The sequence below is a fragment of the Melanotaenia boesemani genome, chromosome 15 (genome assembly GCF_017639745.1).
Source record: "Melanotaenia boesemani isolate fMelBoe1 chromosome 15, fMelBoe1.pri, whole genome shotgun sequence".
NCBI classification, from domain to species: Eukaryota; Metazoa; Chordata; class Actinopteri; order Atheriniformes; family Melanotaeniidae; genus Melanotaenia; species Melanotaenia boesemani.
Window position 1 is genome coordinate 11,669,698 of NC_055696.1, and position 23,208 is coordinate 11,692,905.

Genomic DNA, 23,208 nt, shown 5'->3' on the forward strand with positions numbered 1-23,208 from the left:
AATAATTTGACTCTTTTAATCTTGAAACAATTACAAGATATTTTTCCAAGTCACACTTTAAGACACAAAGCTGGATGCATGGATAAAATCCAGCAATAAGATACAGAGCCTTCGACAAAACATTTATCAGCAAATACTTAAAGCAAAAGAGACACCTTTTCAGTTGAAACTTGTAAGGACATTTTATTTCTAATGGTTAAAAATAAGGGACCAACTTAAAAACGACAGCTCAATAATAGCTTGTAAATATATATTTAAAAAAAAAAAATCATACACTTCCAAAGGAAGGGAAAAATGTAGATATATGCCTGAACACATGTGCACATGAATTCTACAATAAAAATGTGTGTTAAACGATAAAGAATATTAAAAAGCAGGACAAAAAATGTCAGAAGCATTTTATAGAAAACAAAGCAAACAACAAAAAACCTTAGCACTCCCTAACTTTTTATTTTAGTCAGATTCAGCAGGTTTTGCTCTTAATTACAGTCGTTCATGGAATGTCATCAGCAAATTTTCTACAAGCTACAACATACCCATACTAAATTACAACATACCCTTGCTAATGTTTAGCAGTTTTAGTATTGGAAAATTGTACTCTTAGTCTTATCTCACAGATGGATGAAATGTTCTGGCCAGTTTGAGTGTCCTTACCAAAGTAAATAACATGCCTTCGTGCCTTCGGTATCACAAAATGAAAGAAAAAGAAAAAAAAAAAAAAAAAAAAAAAAAAAAAATGTGCCGCAAAATGTGACTCAGAAGTAGAAATTGCATCAGTCCAAAAATGTGTGTATGTATACAACTTTTAAAAAAAGATAAATGTTTTTTTGAAAAGCTTGTGATAAAAATTCTTTGTTTGCACAAACAACCACATTTGATCACTCACTCTTTGAAATCTATTTATTGTACGAGAGCTGAAATCTCTCGACAAGTGGGCCAAATTTTATCTTTACTATCAATGTGATAATTTTGTCATATGTTCTTTAAGTTCTACCCAACAGTGACCCTGCATGGCAAAAACCTAGAACTAATATGAGCTAACGTACAGTACTATGGCATAGTGGCTGCTAACAGGATATGGACTGTATATGCTTTAATCAGCAAGAGTATCTGCAACCCTGCAGACACAGTGATACAGACAACCAAGCACCTCTTCAACCCCTCACTACATCAATCAGGGGTATGTGCCTACAGTGTGTGTCCATGTTGGAAATAACTAAATTTATACCAGATGTGACAAGACACCTGGCTAGTTTGTGTTTTGGTGTGTAAACCAGATGTTTCAGATCAAGTAAGACCATTAAGTAACTGCTCAAAAGCTTAAAATACATGTTTCAAAGCTCAACATAACGCCATCACTCCAGCCTGGAGCATGAGAAGAAGCCTTGCCAACAGGCAAAACCTTAATGTAACCACTTGTCGTAGTGCCCTCAATAATAGTGGCATATTTGCAGTCTGCTGCCTGGATCATTTTTCCCTGGGCTAAAGAAAGGGTAAACAGGCTCTTCAAAGCAGGTGTCAAACATGTACAGCCTCCTCATAGTGACAGCATCATAGAAACTAAGACGCCCCTTGTCGTAGTCCAAGTACACACCCACACGAGGACAGTTCCAGTAATCGGCAACAGGAATGCGCCCGTCCTCTTCATTGGCATAAAGCCTGTCCTGCAGACACAGGCTCCAATATCCTGCGGAGGGAGTGAGGCTGACGAAGCCCTTCCTGTTGCTGCACTCTGTGGTGACTCCCAGGTACCACACACCTTTGTCCCTCACGTCCACCTCCCAGTAATGTTGGCCGCTGGCATACTGGGCTGTGGCAAGGACCCCACAGAACCGGGTGAAGCGGCCAGGCAGGTCTGGCTCCTGGTTACGAACACGACTCTCCTCTACTTTGGTGTCGAAGTCTGAGATAAGCAGGTTTGCATGAGCGGTGTCTGGGTCTAAAGTGAGGTTCTGAGGCACTACACACAAAGAGAGAGAGGGATTAGTTCTCCTTGATAGATGCTGATTTTAGGAGCTGTCACCATCATAAAATTTCCCTCCTTGACATGGTTGTGTATTTCTATATTTCTGTTACACACAACAAATCAGGAGCCTATATTGGTGTAACAGATCCAAAGAAGATTAGAAGAAATATCAACTTTGTAAATTATTAATCTAATTTGATGCATTTTTTTTCCCATTTAAAAGAACTCCAACCCAACAAGCAGTACTAAACCCAGAATGTTCTTGCTGTGTTAGAAAAAAACAAAACACTACTCCAGTCACTAATTTAACTTAAAACCAATTTCAATACCTTTTAAGTGTACTGCCAGATTTTATCCTTAAAAACAGCAACACTGTTAGCTATGTTCAATGTGTGTGTTTCATAGCATAAACTTACTGGTGTGCAGCACATGCATCATTTTCTTCCACATGATGAGCTGTAGGGGCCCTGAGAAGTCTGTAAATTCAGGCAAACAGTTAACTGGCTCGAGGGATGTGAAAGGCTTGCAGTGAATCGCTCTAGGGAAGAAACATAAGATTGAAAGAAAAAAGGGAGTGAGGAAAAGCAAGAGTTCTTTAAATGTTTGATAAAAAATTTATAACAGTAAACAACTTACTCATTGAAAGACTCCGCAAGGCTCTGTTGGAGGAAAATAAAAATAAAGTTATGCACAATGTGTAAAGAAAACTGTCAAAACATTTTCACGCCTGAAGTTTTGGTTCATACCAATAAAAAGTATATGCAACCACCAACTTATTCCAGAGTTTTAGACAGTTAATCAGTTCTATGCAGTAATTACTGTGTAATCCTTTTGATCAAACCCCACTGAAGCCCCAGTTGCATCCTAATTACCTAAGACTTAAATATCACGGTTGCCTATTAGACAGTTAATATGTTCAACTGACCTCGAAGCTAGTTTTCGCACTCATGTGCCCATGGATATCCGCAATGGCTTTGTCCACAGCTGATGCTTCTGTCTCTACAATCTTTAGATTGTCTTCTATGACTGCCATGGTGGCCACTTCCTCAGCATCCAAGCTTTCAAGGAGAGAGTCTCTCTCATCTAACAAGAACTGGACCAAGGCACCGACATCTGCTTCAATCTTTTCTTTGAGTCTCTGCTTCTTCAGCTAGAAAATAGAGAAGTTTAGACGATTAGAATTAAACGGGCAAAAGAGTGATAATTTGTAGACTTAAATATAATGTGACCTCACTTAAATGGGTAGAACCCACATTTTAAATAACTTGTAAATAGCTGACATACTATACTATGTAAATAATGTTAATGTATTTATTATATCTGCATTTGCTGATTTTTGCACTTGTGGTTAGATGCTAAATTTTGTTGCCCTGTGACTGTATTTGTGTAATGACAATAAAGTTGACTCTAATCTAATCTTCAAATGAAGGATTTGATGTTGCAAGTGCAATCTTAAAACACACACTTGAAGGCAAAACATGTCATTGTCGAAAAGACCATTCTCTTATTTTACTATGGTCATACAATCTACTGACATGCTTGCAAAGAACTTTTCAAAAACTGGACTCTACCACAGTAATTCGATTTCTAACAAACGCTTCTTTCAGAACTTATTACTGTTTGCTTTACTCTCAGATTAAGTGGCCTTCTTCACATACTTGTTGCAATGTTCATTGATTCACTCTCATCTAGAAAACACTCCAAGGACATTCACCTCCATATCTAACTATACTTGCCAGACCTAACTGTAAATAAGAATATATTCCTAATGTTTTGCCTGGTAAAACAAAAGGTTAAAGAAAAAAAAGACAATGGGCCTGCAAAGGCGTTGCTGACAAAAATGCCAAGTACATACCCGCACTTCATTTTTAGTGCGCTCATCTGTTGTTCTAACTTGGATGCATTGACCTTTCTGCCAGTTCAGCTCCATTAGTCTCACTTTCAACTCAATCTGTAACAAACACACCAAACCACATGTACAAAGCAGAACACTATATAAAACAATTACATATTTTATGTACAGACAAAGATGTGTAGTAATGGTCATAATCTGCTTTTCTGCTTAGCAATAAAGGTTTAGTCTTACCTTCATATCATTCACTACTTCTGACAATGGGGCCACATCATGATGTCTGAAATGACAGTGAAATGGAGGCCGTGAAGTTACACAACAATTCTCCAATGGTGTCCTCGGAAGCTTTCTTAGAAATACAGATGTCTCCTCCTTTCTTTTTCCTCCTCCGTCCCTTCCCCCAACCCACTGAATCTCTGACATGTAGCCTAGTAAAATACGCAAAACGGCTGTTAAATATCGCACACTTTGGCACCACATGTCCTCCGATTAAGATAAGACTAAACAAAATATGATTAAAATTTTGCTATGATCCATGTTTATCTTAACCACATTTTAGTGGCTGCAAATCAAAAGGAATGCATGGTTGTCACAGTCATGAAAAAGGCGAGTTAACAGAAAGCATAACAAATAACAAACTAACCAAATACCTAAATATACCTCTAACACCAGTAAAAGTAGCTTCCAATGTGAAAATCAGCACATAACAGTACAACAAACTAAAAACCCAACAAGGTGGTTGCTGTAGAAAAAAAAATTATAGGTAGTTTCTAGATTCACTGTGGAGGAAATTTCCATCTTCTCTGCCACGTTGATGTTACTTTTATTCTTGCTACTTTTCCTGTTAGCCTTTAGTTTAGCCCCTCCCTCATAGCTCCCTGTTTAATTGAGGGAACATATTTCAGTGATAACAACAACAACGTCTGTGTTTGTGACAGCCTGTTCATACTGTAGTTAGTGAATACACTGTAATGAATATTACTGCTTGGATCCCCATTTTCTGTATTTTAACTTTAAATTGTAGTGTGATTATTAGGCAGATTCACAATAAAATCCCATGTATACAGTTGTATGTCCTGCTGTTTTTCCTGTTTTAAAATATTACTGGACACTGGGTTTGCAAAATGTTACAGGAAAAAAACAAACAAAAAGAAAAAAGATATATGCAAGTAATTTTGTTAATACAGGAACAAACGATGTAATAGTACATTACTGATAAACTTAGTCTGTTTCATTCTTTTCTCCAATTTTTTTTTTCTAAAACAGCCTGTGCAAAGCCAAAAATAACGTAACAGGCAAACTGGAGGTAGACCGGGTTACTTTAACATTCACGTATGAACAAAGACGACAGAATATGGCGGAGGGAGGGAAATAAGGAACATAAACATCGATTACATTGCTTCTAATAGGAGGCTTGTTTCTTGCATCTATGTCTTGCACGTCTTATTAAGAGCAACGAAATAATTAAAAAGTAAGATTACAACCAACCTGTGTGCTCTTGATTCTCTGCAGACTACACAGATGGGTCTCTTGTCAGTTTGGCAGTAAAGTTTCAACTCTTCTCCGTGTTGTTCACACTTTCCATCTACTTTAACGGGCTTAGACGGAGGAGAACAAGACCCCAGATGCTCGAAATCATCCAGTTTGGCCACAAGGTTTTGCACCAGGTAGTTTTTAGTGAAGCTCCTCTTGTTGAACACCTGGAAGAACAAATATATTGAAAAGATCAGATACTTGCTTGTAACTAAGCCTAAACGAACAAAAAAGAAAACAACCCCTTAGCCAACAGTTCTTGTTGGCTGGCTTTGCGTTAGCGTCAGTTAGCTAAAACCAGCTAGCCAGCTATCATAGCAACTGCAGCCAGGGACAACACCGCCTAGCTAAATGTTATTTTTCAAAGACCAACAGCCAACCAGCCAGTCTGATTTACCCATGAACACTTTAACAATAACAGCAACATTATATCTAAATTATATATTAATCTATTTTTATCTGAAATGACTACCATTGGATGAGCCTTAACTCCGCCGACTTCAGTAATGCTGTCACAACTGTAGAAAATATTTGCCAAATAAACACGGCAGTAAATGCGGATGTCGTTATCATCAACTTACCGTCCGGCATTGAGGACACTGATACCCGTAGTCTCCGCCATTTTCATCCCAGTGCATGCAGATACAAAATCTACAGAAATTATGTCCACATTTCAGTATGACAGGGTCTTTGAAGAAGTCCAAGCAAATAGCACACGTGAGCTCTTTCTTCAGATCTTCTCCAGCTGCTCCAGCGGTCGCCATATTTACAATCCAACAATGATGCCGATGCAGGAAGTGAGTGAAGAGGAGGGAGGAAACGGGGCATATTTGTGGTGCGTCATTCTCTGTCTTAACCAATCACATTTTGCATTCGTACTTGCGTTGAAATAAAATTACATTAATCTTCAAATTTAGTTTTGTAGTGGTTTCATGTAATTACTATTTTTTAAATGTAATCTTTTTTGTTCAGGAGTTTGCACGATGGAAAAATAAAGTTTGGGCGTGTTAGTTTTCATTCAAGAAAAGCCTAATTTAGGGATATAATCTGATTATGCTATGAAACAAAACCTTGGAAAAGTAATACATCTATAGTCTAGACTATTGTTAGTTTTGTTTGTGTGATTCGATACATATACATACACTACCAAGAAAATTGCAATAATAATAATAATAATAATAATAATAATAATAATAATAATAATAATAATAATAATAATTTATAGATCCACACTGTTAAATTGGTGAAGGTAAACCAACTGGACATTGTACTGGTTAATAGCAGAGGAAAGCAATGCTAGATGTAAAAACCCTGAAAGACAACAATATCAAGAAGAATGAAGAAGAAAAGCTGAGAAAAGAGCTGAAGGAGGAAGCTGAAAAGATATGGGAATTAATGCAACATTAGTACCAGCGGTAGTCAGAGCACTCAGGGCTCTGATCTCCAAACTGGGAGAGTGGCTCCAACAGATCCCACAAACACCATCAGAGAAGAGTGCTGTCCTGACAGTTAAGAAATTGTGAAGAACCCTCAGGTTCCCTGGCCCCTAGTAGAGGAGGATGAGCTTGAAATAAGGACAGACCACCCACATGGGGATGAGTGTAGAGTTTTTGTATAGCTCTCAGATAATAGTCTCCAATATTTCCAGTTTCAAATCACTGAAGTCCAGTCAGGTGTTCAGGCCTTATTGCTGAAATTGTATTAAGTCCATAAATCTCTGTATAAACACTCATAAGAACAGAAAAACAAAACAAAGCAAGAAAAAAGCCTAAGAGCACACACCAGTAAACAATATTTATTTCAATTACATATACATAAAAATCTATTCATAAAAAGACACACAAAGTGAATATCAAGTTTGATTGTGCTGAAATTGTCGTACAGGTTGGGGTGACTGGCTGTGGAGTGTACATTACATTGCATAGCTTGTATTGACATGTGAAGAATGTGATACGAAAAAAAGTGCATTAGCTGTCAGATGCGGTGTTATTTCCAAATTCATCAGGGCCATGAAAAGAAACTCAGCTGGGTTTCAGCTTGCTTTTAAATCCTCACATCCCTCACTGATTGATACCTCAGCTGGTTCCAACTCATGTCCACCAACACAGCAGCTAACCCTGATAAATATCAGAAATAATTATACAGTAATGTCTAAGAGCACCATAATAAGATGCACACTGGACATATAAGAGGAACACTGATCTCAACATGTTGTATACTTATAGCAGAGGCTTAACAATACACACAAACAATAAATGTCACAATTGATATCAAGGAAATTATGAAATCATACAAAGTGGCTCAGATGTAACATTTGCCATGGTGATGTGTAAGCAGCTCTTTTGTTTGCATTGTTTAAAAAAAGAAAGAAAAAAATAAGTGGAAACACGAATATGATGCACAGCACAAGTAATATGAAAAGAACAGGAGTCATATTGTTTAAATGGATCCATAATATGCATGTTTACAGCACCAAACTTAGTTATGTAACACAGAAGTTAAATGTAAGTATGCAAAGATTCTCCTCACTTAACAGTAAATTGAATTCCAACTTAGAGCCCATAAAAGAAATAACTCCTGAGATGAGTGTCTTTTTACAAACATCAACCAGTGTTTTTAAACATCACCCTCTTTCTAAGTTGAATAATTATGATATCACAGAACCACATAGTGGATTGACAATACTGAGTATGGTATATAAAACCACGGTGAACTGTAAACTCACAATAAAGTAAATAAGTGAATTACTACAACATGAAATACAGTATTATAAAAAAAAGATCATTGTGAGACATCTTAATGAGGCAGCAAAACAATAAAAAATATATGTTAAAAAACATTCCTCATCCTCCTGTTGGATAAACAAAGAAAAGTAGATACAGTGAAAAATGACATGATGCTTATCTGGTTCAAAACATGTTGTATCAGTAGCTGTCTTCATATCCAGGAGATAATTAGTTCACAGATTATAAACAAGTCTCATCTTGTTTTTGTATTTTCCCATTAAAGACCGTTTAATCCAGAATGGCTGCCTCAGGAAATATTTCACAACAAATTTATTGTTTCAAAGAGACAATTCATCCCAGAATGAACACTAATGTACTCATGCGGCATAGCTGCAAAAGTCCAATATACAGCTTTTATTTTCAAAATCAATACTAAATTTAAATTCATATCTTGGAGGAAAGTAAATGAGATGATAGAACAGATGCTGGGCTTTTGTATCGGTAGTAGTCGGTAGTTGGTCGGTAACCCAAATGACCTTTGCTTTATGAGTAGTGTACTCCAGGTTAATGGGACCTTATACCATTAAACCAGCAGAAAGGACAGGAACTACAACTAGCAGCACATGGAATGATAAATAAAAACAGTAATTAAAAATGTTGTGCCGTTTGCTCTTGAATGAATTTAATATGTTACAATTACAACCAATACCAGGCGTACTTAACAACACATTTGATGAATATTAATTTTTGGTGTTATGAAATCAATTTAATACCAGTTAAAAAAAAAAGAAAATCCCCCAAAATTATAAAAAAAAACCTCACATGTCCCACATGTCCATCCATGCATTCATTGCTCAAACCTCTGAGCTATTGTGGCAGTCTTGCATCCTCACCACCAACATGGGCTCAGTACTCACAGATCCCTTCACCACCTCCTGCACCCCATCTCTCCATCCCTCCTTTCCATCCCTTTGTCTGGCTCTCACCACCAGTGCAATGGTGACAATAATCAGGACAGTCAGCAGCAGACCCACCAGTGCCCCTACCACAGTCACCAGACCTTCCTCTTCCTCCTCTGCATTGAGCCCACTTGGTTCCAGCCGACCAGCCAACAGCTCATTTGACCCGCCTGACCTCCGTTTGCTGCGGTCCAAGGCGATGTGCATAATGTTGGTACCACGATTACTGTCTATTCCGATATTTTCAGCGATCACTGGGATTTTATCAGCAGCTGACCTCCTCCAGCGATGGTCTTTCATTATAAGGCTGTTGCTTGTTGAAACAAAAGAGTGGTACTCTAGGCTGCGCTTCCCAATGCCTCTGTTAGCATTCTCTTTGGAACGAACTGTGTAAATAGTGTGTATGTACCATTCACGGCCTGCAGCAACCTGGGAACACAAAATTAGACTTAAAGTTTGTTTTTTCCATTTAAGGACAAAATAAAAAATTCAAAAAGTTAATTATTATAGCTGATTAGATGATAATAAATAAATAATACCTGGAACATAGCTGTAGAATCCAGTCTGAAGCCATCAGACCCTGGTTGTCTAACCAGAGACAAAGCTAACGGATCATCGACTGCAAGTACAGCATTAAAACTGACATCACCGAACATACGTGCCTGAGTCTCTGGTTGAGCCTTGTCCTGGTGAGGTGAGAAAAAAAATAAACAAACAAACAAAGGAAGTAAAGAAGAAGCTCTTTTACAGTATCTCACTTTTTTAACATTAAAAACCTAAATATACTCACAAGAATCTTGAATCTGTAAAGCAGTGATGGGGAGTCAGCCAGACAGCCAAATTCAAACTTGGTCGGGTTATACTTCGGTACATATCCATCAGCACCAGTACAGAGGAACACCTTCTCAATACTACAGAAGAAAGAATCCCCCAGATTCTGCACAGGATCCACCATGACACGGCCGTATATCGTATCACCTGGATAGGGTTAAGAATGTTTGAATACAAAATCCTTAGAATTATTTAGCATTTATTAATGTTGCCTGTTTTCACTTTTGCTGCCAACCAAGGTCACTTATTGTTTTTCAACTTCAGTTTTTTAATGTAACATTTACCATGGTGGGTTGGCAAAATGATTCAAAACTGTATCATCATTTATATCATATATGCTTTACTAGCACAAATGCAACCCTGTGTTTTCCTGAAATGTAAAAAAAAACAAACAAAAACAAAACCAGAAATTATAACGCCTTACCCTCAGAAAAAGCTACATCACTCTCTTGACCAAAGCCCATGGATCCATCGGAAAGCCAAAGGCTCCTTTTGGACAGCAAGAACATCTGAGTGTTCAGACTGAATTCCACTGCAACTGGGTCGCTCACCTAAACAAGAAGCTGGTAAGTAAGTGAAGAACATAGAGAACTGTGGATGAAAACACAATCCTCTAATGTAAGACTCTCTTACTTGCTGGAATCTAATGTCAAGGTCAAACGTGACTGGCTCTCTTGGACTGCAGACAGGTGGCACAGTATATTCCAGGTTCTGGGCTGTTGTACAGGGAATCAGCTTCACTGTGTAGGTCCCAGAATAATCTCTCACCTGTATGGGACACATTTAAAAACATCAGTTTGCACCTGCTTGCCCCCTTGGTAACTCTCTCAAGTTATGTTTCAGGGTAAAGAAAAAAGGCTGTCTTACTGCAAAGTCAGAGATGAAGGTCCATTGCTGGACTGGTTGGTTATAGGTGGGCTCACTCCTCACTAAGGTTAGGTTAAATGTCAGGCCAGGGTGGTCCACACTCAGAACCATGGATGACATGGAGGTTGCTAAAGAAATTTTGAGTGAAGTTTTATTACAAAGACTGAGTATAAAATTAGAGGTACTCACAACAGAAACTATTTCTCCTTATCTTCAGCTCATGTGAAACTTTTGAAGAGCTGAAAAACTAATATTTTCACAACATGTCAGTCTCACCAGCTCTTTTAAATCTGCCTGCAGAATGAGACTCCACAAACAGACCCCTGAAGTTAGCCTTGGTTCGGAAGTTTACCACCAAACGTCCTTGCTCATTGATACGCATGCTTGTAGGATACAATGAACCTGAAAGAAGAAGGAAAAAAAAAACATGCAAGCACACAAAACTTTACAGGAACTGTTGTGTCTTCATGAAACACAAAGCATAATCTTCTCTCTGTCATGGGAACTTACCCTGTAGCTCTGCCTGTGGTGGGCTGCCGATGCCATCCCTCCAGAGAATAGCAGTGTCGTAAACAAAAGTGAGGCGCAGCTCTGACTGTAAATCAAAGTGCTGCCAGCCACCAGTGCCCACGGGGGAGTGGAACACATAAGACACATAAAGAGGTACACGCAGGGTCACGTAGGACTGGACCAGGTTCAGCACCTGCAAGGATGTTACAGAGGGCAATGAGTGTTTCTAATTTGTCATGCAAATACAAGCCAAACAAGAGTAGGCTGACATTACTATGTATGGTTTTGTTTGGTTAATAATTGTATAAAAGATATATGACATGTGTTTGTTGGTTAAAAGGTTTTGACAAAAATGCTAACATTCTTTGAGATGCAGGAGCTGCTGCAGGTCAGAACGCTAAAATAAGTGTTGAGAAGATGAACATAGTGTTCTCCTCCACAAGATGTTTGAACTCTTTCACTCCTACTCAGTGTTATTCAAATGCAGAATTTTCTTCCTGGGTTCTACAGACAAATCCAAAGTGGGCAGTGATGTAGACTTATACTATTAATCATGATTTATTTTTCTTGTATAGGTTTAAGTTTTCTAAGCATTGAAAAAAAAACTCCATGTTGATCACAGACGAAGCACAAACGTGACCCAAGAATAAAACAGATTATTTGATCATGTGCATACAATCTGTTGTTTCAGCAGATTTTAAACAAAATAAACAAATGAGTACTTAAAATAATTATTAATTAATTTAAAATTTTGGAAAACAATTAATGCAACGCTTACATGTAGTTCCAGAAAGTCACCACCAGGTGTCTCTCCTCACCTTTTTTTTTATTTATTTTTTTTTTCTAATTTGAAAGATTTAGGCTATAATATGTCATCCACAAATTTGAACTAATTGCCTGAAATTGCACAACATTATCTTTCTTTAACAAAGTCAGAAAATGTGTTAATTTGCATACCTGATTACCAAACTTGAGAAAATAAATGGAAAAACAATGAATCACAGATTCTTCATTGGTGAAGGACATACACACATCTCAGTATATACTCTGGTATAATATCTTTCTTAACAAAGAGGATCTACTTCTTATGTCAAGCAAAACAAACTAGCTCGACACTAGCTTTTTATGAAGGCATAACTTAAGAAAACACTGTCTAGATAAAATTTATACTAACAGGGACAGAATAAAGATGGGGAGTGAGGTTCATATTTGTATTTGCTTAACTTGTGGAGAATTAAATATAAATTCCAGCATTACCAAGTAGATTATTTAATTACTCAGTTTCAATTTATTTGTAGACCTTGGTGGAAGCACAAAATAGTCACTGCAACCACCCCCAACCCTTCTGGAGAATAAACTCTTGACCTCAGAGACAGTGATCGCACTTAACGAATAGGATTTGAGATCTGGTGGATGATGCACATCATGTGAAACTCATGCGTGCAAGTAGTTTTTATCTGGGGACAAGTATATTTTTACTTCCTCTCCACCTCCTTTCTCTCTCTCTCTCTTCCTCACTATCTCTGTCTTCTTTCTTTCTTTCTCTCTCTCTCTCTCTCTCTCTCTCTCTCAAAAAAAAAAAACTAAATGACACAGATTCAGCAGTCTGATCAGCAGAAAGAAGCTCATAGATCAAAGGTTGGAGGATGAGAAAATCGCAGCAGGACATGGAGCAAAGGACCAAGGGTCTGAGTCCCAGCCCACAAAAAACAACACACAGTAGAATAGTGCAGCTCCGGTGAATAAAACTATAACACTTGCAACATCTGCTGCAATGATGCAACAACAGTAAACAGAAAGGGGACGTTTGTGAGGATCTAGGAGACATCACAATGTCCAAATTTAGCAGCATAATGTGCTGAAATAAACATTAACAGGTTATTGTTGTGGCTACTAAAGACTCCAAATAGTGTTTTCCTTTCACAGTTTTTACACCTTTCATGTGAATGAAAGCTTCAATGCTGATGTCAGTTGTGAGCATTATGAGAATGACTGGCAGGTTGGAGATACTTTGTTTGAGTGTGGGTGTTTTCCTGGGCATGTGTGTACTTCCACACTAAAAACTGTCTATCTCACACTGGTGTACAGAGCTGGCAAACACACACAAACAAACATGCAGTGAATGAGACATAAAATGCAGGCAAACAGATATGGTGCCGCTCTGTCTGCATGCCCTTCTCATTCAGAGGACTGTAAATAAACTCAGCATACAGGCCAGAGCATACACATAGTAGACACAAACGCACACGAACAGTTGCACAGACAAACCCTAGGCTGGAATTTTTACGTTGTGAACTGAGGTTACACACCTGTCCGTCTGTCCCTATGGTCCCTCCACAGTCAGTGAGCAGCTCAGACATGTGGTAGTAGCTGGTAAACTCCCAGAGACAAGCTTCCAGGTTGAGGTTCCTGTAGAAGCGTAGCGTGCTGTTTCCACGCAGAGACCCGCTGAACTGATAGGGCACAGAGTCTCCCATGCTCTGAGGGTTGCGCATTGAGGCAGTGATGAACCCGTGACCTGTGGTGACCTCACTGAAGTCGAGTAAGTTGGAGCAGCGGTGGTTTCCAATGCGGGTTCCATCAGGACTGAGAGTCAAGTCAAAGTTCATGAGGGGGCGAGTGGAGATTACTGGAAGCATGCCTGCAAGCCAAAGAGATAAGCCTCAAGTTTTGACAGTCATCTTTGATACTAAGAAGAATGATTATTCAAACAGCTAAGAGAAGCAATAGAAGGGGAAAATCAAGAAGAAAACGACAACTGGAAGGTTTCTACCGTGGGGTTTGAAATAACCAGGCTTAGTGTGTGTTTTGGCCTTTGTGCTCCAGAGTATCCCCAAATGTGAACATTACACACCCTTCATTACACTTCTCTTCATCTGTTGACCCAGTCCTGCTTCCATCTCCAACTTACCATCTATGTGAGGCATGGTGACAGTCACTTTGATGAGGTTGGGGAGTTTGGGGTCATCGGCTCCAGTGTAGCGTAACTTGGCAGAGAATGGTTCAGCACCAACAGTTCCCATCTTACGTGGTTGACACATGCCTCATGGTGACAGAAGAGCAGAGGGAAAAAAAATTTAACTCAAGGACACAATCAAGGACTTTGAGGAAAAAAATGATTTTTAATGTCATGAATGCATCTACAGCTACAAGTTATTAAATCCACGTTTAGCTATTTTTTTACATTTATCATACTGTTAAAAACATTTTTCCCGTTACCTGGCTTAACTATTACTGAGTAAGGTAGCAATTTCCCTTCTTGTAGGAAAACCATGCAACCACCCAGACTGCAAGTCTAAACTTGTTATATTCAGGATGTGTAGGTGGAACGAGTGCAGCATAAGTGCATAGCAACAGCAAAAGAGCAAGTTTTTTTTCATTTTGAAAAATGAATGATAGCTCTGACCCATTGTTGAAGCACAGAGCTTGAAGCAGCACTGGGTTACAGTTTACTGGGGCTGTTGTAAGAAGTGAGTATGATGCTTGTGCCATTAGCTTAAACTTCTTAAATATGATGCATTTTTACTTATTAAATGAAATTAGATAAACTCTTCAGTTGTGGGAGATGCTTGAAAATCTGCAACCTTATTAGACTTTTCTATATTTCTGTATAAAATGACCTAAATTATCATGCATTACTGCTATCTAAAATATAGATGGAGACATGTGGTGATATTTGCAGAAGCCCCAAAAGAAGATGAAGAGAACTCCAATGAACAAGAAGAAAAATAACCTTTTATAATATATACACACATCTGTGAGTGACTAAATGTGTGGAGGAGTAGCAGTTAATTAGAAATCAGAGTCAGGCAATTTCATTCTATAAGATGACAATTAGGTACCCTGTTTAATTAAAACAAAATGTGTATATGCCAATGTCTGATGTCTTCACAAGTTGGAAGTGCTTTACTGCACAAAAAAGGAGATTTATGAAGTTCTCAGAAAAGAGGTGCTTAGGCTCAAAATGGTGAAAGATTTTGGACCTCAGTCAGATTATAGACAAACTGAGGACATTATTTACCACTCCTTGTTACTCTCTAGGAGTGGTTAACTAACATGAACAATTTCAAAAACAGGTAGGTAGGTACCAAAAGTGTAGATAGTAATGTGTAAGTACATCTTACATAAACTAATGTTCATGTGCAAAAGTCCACCTTCTGGAGAGCACTGAACTACTTATGTGTGCATGACAGGTTTGCAAGGAGAAAGGCACTGCTATCTAGAAATAACATTGCTTTGTGTCTCAGATTTGCTGAGAGCAAGTGGACAAACCAGAAGTCTGCTGGAAAACTGTTTTGTGATGGACAAGACCAAAGCAGAATTTGTCTGTTTAGACAGTCAGGTGTAATGGTTAGAGAAAGAATCCACACTCCATTCCAGCATATGAACCTTATCTGTGAACTATGGTGGTGGTAGTGTCATGATTTGAGTCTGCTGCACTGCATTAAAGCCAGAATATCTTTCACTTCTTTAGGTAAATTGAGAATTCTTCATATAACTAGCAACTCTGGAGTAAAACTGTCAGGACATCTGTTTTACAACAAGACAACAACACAAAGTACATTGCTGTTCTACCAAATAAGGGTTTCCAATGGATAAACTTAAAGAATATATATAAAAACCAAGTTAAAGTATTGACCTCCATTCAATATTTTATGTTATTGTTATTGTACAAGGAGGTCCCACAAAATGCTAACACATCAGACTGACACTCACAGATTTTGATATTGGATTTCCCAGTAACTAAAAGACTAGGTGATTATATTTTTGCTCCGTATGTTAAATTTGGATCTTTGCATAGACTTTCAGGACATCTGATACAAATCTGGTGATGCTTTGGTTTATATTTATACAGAAATATGACAGGTTACCTGTTAAGTATGTATGGCTGTACTGTACTGTAGGTTCTGTTCATTCAAAAGAAGAAGATTCATGATGCATGAGGACCAAAGCCCTTCTACAAAACAACATGAGGCCAAATCCCTGCATGAGTCTTCCTCTAGAGAAATGAAAATGCACAGCATGGGGTTTATTCATTCTTCAACTCTCACCTTCCTCCTGGCTGATGGTGACAATGGAGCTGCTGAGCTCTAAACCCTCATCCCCATTAGAATTAACAGCTCTAGCGGCACACTGGACCCTGGAGCCTGCCTGGAAGTAGACTGAATCCAATGTGATCATCTTGGAGGACGTAAAGAACGTGTCAAAGTCCACCTCCCTCATGGGACTGGTGACGCCGTCTTGGCTAGCGGGGGCACTGATGAGCCAGCGGTAGCGGGTCAAGGTGTTGTTGATGTGCTCGCTGACACAGATAGAGCCAGTCTTGTCATAGTCTGGGTATTTTGTGTTGCAAGCCTGGAGGATGGATAGAGAGCACAGCAGGAGTGGGTGGGTGTGCAGGGACAGCAGAGAGATGGGAAAGATACAGCAAATGCCAGAGGACAGATGGAGATAGAGGATCAGAATTCAAACAAGTATGTGACTGTTGCCAAGAAAATCCAGATGTTACAGTGTGTTTCACTTTCATAACTGAATGCTCAACAATTAGCTGTTTGATAATAAGAAAGCTAAAGAAAATGGATGAGGAAGAAAGCTTAAAAGAGTTTTTGTGGATTTTCTTTAAAACTTGTTGACACTTAGCCTCCTGGTGCAGAACTCAACACTTTTTTTCTGTTTTTTCTGACAGGACTACTTTATTTAGTCTCCTCAGGGAGCCTCCTACACAGCTGACCACAGTGCATCAAAATATACACACATACACTCTCACACTCACACACAAGCACGGTCCCGGCCACATGCAGCAGTCACCCAAGGAGCAAATAACTTAACACATCCCAAGAATCCATTTAAGGGTCTCACTGAGCCTGTTTTCAAGAGTGGAAGTGACTCTCTGGTGTGTGAGGATGAGGACGATCGTGGTCTGCTAAATTGTGTGATGTGTGTTTTAATGGCAGGCTGGCCAAAACCTGGAGGACAGTTTAACTTGAGTCCAGGGGGGAAATGTTTTCCAAAATGACTTAGAAGGCAAAAATACAGCAGATTAAACTGTAAGATGTGGGGTTTGTTGCTAGACTGTACTTTTTTTTTTTTTTTTTTTTTTAGTTAAGTAAGCAGTTCTATTAATCCATAATCCAAATTTATCTTCATGTCCCTGAACACTGTTTGACTCACTGTGACACAGATGACTGGGTAGCCCGCTGGTGGATGGAGGTTGTCTGATGTTCTGGTGACATCATCATAATGGAGCAGAGACACAACATGAGGCAAGGAGGGGAAGGTGACATCAGCCATACTGTTGGACTCCTCGATGTAAACTATAACTTTAGTCATCTGTTCCAGAAAAATAGTTATAAGACTGATGAGTATTTCTGACGCAGGTGTTTGCTAACATCTTCTATAATAATCAATGAATGTGTTCTATAATATTCCAGCTATCTTCTCCTTTCAGTTACCTCCTATTTCTGTCTGATCGCTTTTGAACACACACTTGCATTTCTGTGCTGTCTTAAATAATCCTCTATGTATCATGAAATGTTTTCAAAACAGTAAAATGCTGCTGTTGTCTGGTCAGCAAGCCCTCGAAAGAGAGCTCTCTAATCTCATTGGGACTGACCTGGATAAATATAGGTCAAAACTGAAACACTTTTTTTCCATTTGTACTTTTAAAAACAGCATTGTCTGTGATTATAATGGGATAATAGAAAATAAGGATGCATCTCACCTGAGTTTCAGCCACCATGTTTTCATCAGGCTTGAGATGGAGGGTAAAGGCTTCCCTCATTTCTCTGACACCATCAAATAGCACCTCCACCTCTACGTTGTGTTGCTTATCCCCCTGTTTGAATTCAATATCTGGGTACACACAAACAGTTATAAATTCAGCTGATTAACTGTAGATATGACATACAATGCAGCACAAATCATTATTAAAAGTGCAAAAGTAATGCATCAGTCTCTGTGTTGATTATATTTTTGTAGCAATAAAAACACATGTCATCGAGGTCATACTTCTCTCTTCTCTGCTGAATGTAGATGCCCTCAAGGAATAAAAAATAAACATTTCAGATTAGAGCAATTCCTGTTTTACCTCCTCAGAGAAACATATCACTTAACAAAAAAAGCATTTCAGGTTTCTATTTGCATAGTGCCAAAGGTGGTCCGTCTCTTTGCAAGGTAAGTAACAGAGCTTTACATAAGAAATGTGCTGCTGAGTTTTTTCTGCAAAATGAGAAATTCACCACTGTATAATTCAAAAGTGCTGTGAAACTTGAATGCTGGGTAGGCAAGTATGGTTTAAAAAGGTTAGATGTATCCATCCAAATATTTCAAGTCTTGATTAATCTGAGGAAGGTTCACTGTTTTAAAACTGAATGGATAGAAAGAAGGACTTCACCTTGTTTTTAAAAAGTGTGAAAAATACTGAAATTCTATTTAAAACTACTGCAGAAATTACCTTTCCCAATTTGGGACACAATTAGAAATTAACAACCCTTGCAAAAATACACCCTCAGGTTCACTTTCATTACTTACAGAACCCTCCAGGGAGCCCTTTTCACACTAGTTTCTGTTATTAGCCAGAAGCAAATCAGGATAAAGTTTGGACCATTACTGATATGGAGGAGACAAAATCAGAAATAAATACAAAAACATAAAAATGGTTTAATAAAGAAATTGATATGGCAAAACAATTATAGAAAAATATTTAAAAAATTGTTTTCCCAATAAGAAGCCTATCAAATGTGATGATAGGGGCGAAATGCAGGGAGGACAATGCAGCAAACGAGGGCTCTGCAGCTTGTGGCCTCGGGAGGTAGATGGAGGTTTTGAGAGGTAGAACCCCTGCAGAAATGGCTGACTTTCAACAAGCGATTGAACAGGATTTTCAGCACGTTGAAACTAACCTTCAGAGAACCTTCCCAGAGCCACTGTTTCCCTTCATCTCCTCAGTACTGTTTGTGAAACAAATGATTAATTGTTTTGACTTAAATTAATAAATTCCTAAATTATACTGGCTGCATAGTCCTGGCACTCAGAGCCTGGTCCTTCTAAGTCAGGAAAATTTTTATTATGACAGAATTAAGAAAGGCTTGGATATGCTCTACAATCCAAGTTCATGTTCATGTTTTTCTCCAGCAACAGCAGTTGTGATGGACTGGGGAGAACTCTGGTCTTTTATCATATATATACTATATATGGAAGACATACCTTGAGACACGGGGTAGTAGTCCTCTCCAGAGATAGCTGACCCATCTTTAGTGTGAACACGAACCACTGACACTTTCGATGTGTCGCCCACGCGCACCACCGGGATCCTGACAGTTGCCACAGTGCCAGCTTCCTTTGGTTCACCAATACTGAACTTGGTTTCCAAAAATCGAATGATGGGTTCTAAAGACACAAAGAAAGGGAGAAAATTGGATAAAATGTTAACAAGCCGTTTGATTATGGACATAAAACTTTAATTATCTCGCTATTAATCATTTCTTTAGGTCATTAGGGATTAAAAACAGGGATACTTTGTGGCATAGTTGTGGCTATGATTCATAAACATCTGCCTAAAATATTCAGGCACTGATGAACTTATCTTGCTGCATGTAAATCCTGATTTTTCTCTACTACTCTCTCCCTCTCCACATCTCACTTACTATCAGCTGTGTCCTTGATTTTCACCACAGTCTCATTCAGAGCGCCCACTGATGCGCCAAACTGTGTGCTGCTCTTCGGGTTGCCTAACACCAGCCGCAGCTCTTCGCCCTCCTCGTACACCGTGTCATCAACCAGAGACAGAATACATGGCTTCTCCACCTCATCTAAACAGTACACCAACATGACATGTTAACAATGCTTTAGAGTGAAAGAAAGGAATAAATAAGTTAAACCAATTTTAGAACAGGATTTAATGTCATATCAATAAGGAACACCTCAACCATTCCCCTCATTCAGTTTGGTTATAGTCAGGAAAATGTTTGCCCTTAGTGTATAGCAAAAAAAAAAAAAAAAAAATCTAGAAGAAGCTATTTCCTATTTAAAAAGATGTTATCCCTCCTGCTACACAAAATACAAAAAAAGGAGATAAGTCTGACATACCTGGTAAGAAGGTGATGATAGATGCATCAGTGTTTGGTCGTTCATCAAAGTCAAGGGCAACTTGTGCAGAACCCTGACGTGTGTAACAGCGAATGGAGGATTTGTGCCTGATATCACCACTGCGGTACACTGTTGCTCTTATCTGACCATCACTTTCCTCTCCAATGTAAACAGGCTCACGGAACTGGACCTTTGGTACTGTTGGTTAAAAGGATGGTTAAGTTATGCATACACATGATACATTCTCCCTCACTGATGTACAAAAGCAAATCACAACAACAGTGATGGTGATCAATGCTGTGGAACTCTTACTGCACAGTTACGAAGAAGTAACCAGGTTCTTTATTGTATTTTGTAAAGTGGGACTCAACATTAATACCTTCTAAGGCTTGTGGGACAGTGCCTTACATGGCGGCTCCATCTCCTGTGTGGAATGCAGGTTTAAGCTGAATGACCAGGTCAGTGTGCTAAGTAAGCTACGCATATAGGTGAAGATCTGTTGGTACTAATAAATAGAGAGAGAGTCATGCACCCTGAAACTCTTCAGGAATGAACCTCTGAGCATATAGAAGTCTTTAAAAAATGACAATTCACCTATTACCTGTCAAGACATTTCACAAAAATAGAGTAATGTAACGCTGTAAAGCTGCTGACATAGAAAAAAGAAATCAGCTGATCTCAAATATGAGCTGGATACATCTTATAATCTCCATGAATGATCAAATGTGTAACATATTTTGTGCAGGAGGAGCCACACTTCATCCACACATAATTCCCCCTTGCTGCTTTATTTGGTGTTACACCACAGGCTGCATCTCTGAGCAACTACAAGTGTGTCATCCTGTTTCCTCTGTAAACTACTGGCCAGATGACTGAACTGCACGAGTAGCAAGACCCTCTCAATCCTCCCCATATTCACTGCATCAAAGAGATCATACAATATCTCAAAATACAGAAGATGAAATACTCTGTTTGGAGGCTTACTTTGAAATTTCTTGAAATTCACAGAGGAATGGAAACAAGTTAAATAATCCAAACATTTAACATTTTAGTTGTAAAGAGTGTTTGGACATTTTGGTTCTTTAGTCCGCTTTTCCTTTGTGTTTACCTTTTTGATATGTCTACAGCAACTGTTTTGAAATCAGTTATGTAAGTCTAGTGAGTGGGTGGCCATTTGATTGGTGGTAAGGGTAAGCAGTTATTAGGGACTGACATTAACACCGCATTGATTGCATTCTTTTTGTATCACATATACAAATAAAAAGGAAAAACAAATCAGACCTTTATTATAAATAATTACAGGTAAGTCAGATCACTTACAGTCAGACACTGAGTCATTGATGAAGACTGTTGACTTTCCAGGTTCTCCCAGGATGCCATTCATTGGCATTCGTAGGATTAGCTCAAAACTCTCAGTTCCCTCCAGCTCTGGTTGTCCTAGATCATCCAGAATGGTGACCCTGAATGTCTGCATGCTGACACCAGGGGCGAAGTCCAAGTTATGACTGATGCCCACATAGTCAATTCCGGCTTGAAGATGAGCAGAAAACAGAATGAAGGTTGGTGGTGAAAAAGAAAAAAAAATCAGGAAGATGCAGATTTTAATGGATGGTAAATTATGAGAGCTTACCCTCCGCAGAGACAGGCTCGGCCTTGCGAGAGCGGACGGTCACGGTCCCGGTCTTGGAGAGATCAGTTCCTGTCCTCCATACTTTGATCTCCACATATCCATCACTCTCATCCACATAATACTCTACCTCCCCGAAGTAAAATACCGGAGCTGCAGAGTAGATACAAGAAAAAATGCAATTAGCAAAAACTGCATGTTCTCCATTATGAATTTTTGGTTTTGCTGTTAGCTCTGCTTATAATTCTTGTTAATAAATGTATGTGCTAATGCACTTTAAGTAAGTTTGACATCATGCAATAAACTTCAAACCCTGTGACTAAATAAATACTTGAGGAGCTTTGAAGACCAGGGTAAATGTAGGCTTTTTCTTTTTTACTGTCTCAGGTTGCTTTAACCTCGACCTGGCAGCAGACACTCGAAGTCAAGCATGACTCATTTGTAAAGCCAGAGGTCAAAAAGCCACAGCTCATTAGTCTGTCGTTAAACTGCTGGGTGGTCTAACCTTTCCTGGCCTCTCTTCCAGACCTCACTGTTAATTGTTTTTTGCCCTTTCACACAATATCAGTGCTGCATTATTTGCCTGAGCTCATTCACACTAAACAGAGAGGGTGTAATTATTTCCCAGCATGTGCTTTTTCGACAACATAATAGTATTACACTTATTAATTCGGTATGATGCAATGTTAACATGCCTCTCCTATTAGAGCCTGAGGCAACATGAGTGTGTTTCATATGTTGTTGCTATTTTAATATCAAATGACCCACAATTTGATGAAAAATGCTAATAAATGTTAGGACAAAAGCAATAATTTACAATCAAGTCTTAGAGATTAAGCTGTCAAACGGCTTTTAGGCTTAGAAATAAAGGTTTTTATTAAGCTTTCATATTTCTATTGTGTATTCAGGTATTCAGGTATTAGGAGGTAAATTAAAATGGTGCTTCAATGCTGGTGCTTTTAACAGGTTAAAGGTGCAACAGTCAATTTCCATTCCATTTTTGTTATCTTTAGCTTAAAACTGTGAGCCGCAATTAGGACACACTAGTCCCACTGAGAGCCGGCTGTGTTTCTTCTTCTGACAGAAGAATTAAGTCCTTTTAACAAATAAGGATGCAGTTAGTGCTGAAAAAAGACCAGTCTGCATGTGTGTCCTTTTTTTTTTCCTGAATGTTGAGCAGTGAGATGATGAGGCGGAGAAAACAGCCCCCCAGACAGCTCAAAGGCTTGTTTGAACAGGGATTGCTTCCT

General features: G+C 38.7%; 2 protein-coding genes across 2 annotated transcripts in view; both read right to left on the reverse strand.

Moving 5' to 3' along the window:
* trim47 (tripartite motif containing 47) lies at positions 1–6,152 on the reverse strand. The gene is made up of 8 exons (XM_042009138.1): positions 5,933–6,152; positions 5,307–5,518; positions 4,053–4,098; positions 3,822–3,917; positions 2,892–3,116; positions 2,603–2,625; positions 2,383–2,504; positions 1–1,960 (listed from the first exon to the last, which is right to left on the reverse strand). The coding sequence occupies exons 1-8, from the start codon at positions 6,113–6,115 to the stop codon at positions 1,431–1,433; spliced, it is 1,437 nt and encodes a 478-aa protein (XP_041865072.1). The 5' UTR covers positions 6,116–6,152; the 3' UTR covers positions 1–1,430.
* Positions 6,153–8,681: 2,529 nt separating this feature from the next.
* frem2a (FRAS1 related extracellular matrix 2a) overlaps positions 8,682–23,208 on the reverse strand; it is a 64,548-nt gene continuing 50,021 nt past the window's right edge. Inside the window, exons 7-24 of the mRNA XM_042009116.1 lie at positions 21,962–22,111; positions 21,652–21,861; positions 20,332–20,529; positions 19,890–20,054; positions 19,450–19,632; positions 17,966–18,096; positions 17,416–17,574; positions 16,296–16,599; positions 14,156–14,287; positions 13,554–13,885; positions 11,245–11,437; positions 11,011–11,136; positions 10,735–10,862; positions 10,501–10,635; positions 10,292–10,418; positions 9,827–10,014; positions 9,576–9,722; positions 8,682–9,465 (exon numbers count right to left, since the gene is read on the reverse strand). Coding sequence (XP_041865050.1) covers positions 8,932–9,465; positions 9,576–9,722; positions 9,827–10,014; positions 10,292–10,418; positions 10,501–10,635; positions 10,735–10,862; positions 11,011–11,136; positions 11,245–11,437; positions 13,554–13,885; positions 14,156–14,287; positions 16,296–16,599; positions 17,416–17,574; positions 17,966–18,096; positions 19,450–19,632; positions 19,890–20,054; positions 20,332–20,529; positions 21,652–21,861; positions 21,962–22,111 — 3,542 coding nt within the window. The 3' untranslated portion in view covers positions 8,682–8,931. The remainder of the gene's footprint in view (positions 9,466–9,575; positions 9,723–9,826; positions 10,015–10,291; positions 10,419–10,500; positions 10,636–10,734; positions 10,863–11,010; positions 11,137–11,244; positions 11,438–13,553; positions 13,886–14,155; positions 14,288–16,295; positions 16,600–17,415; positions 17,575–17,965; positions 18,097–19,449; positions 19,633–19,889; positions 20,055–20,331; positions 20,530–21,651; positions 21,862–21,961; positions 22,112–23,208) is intronic.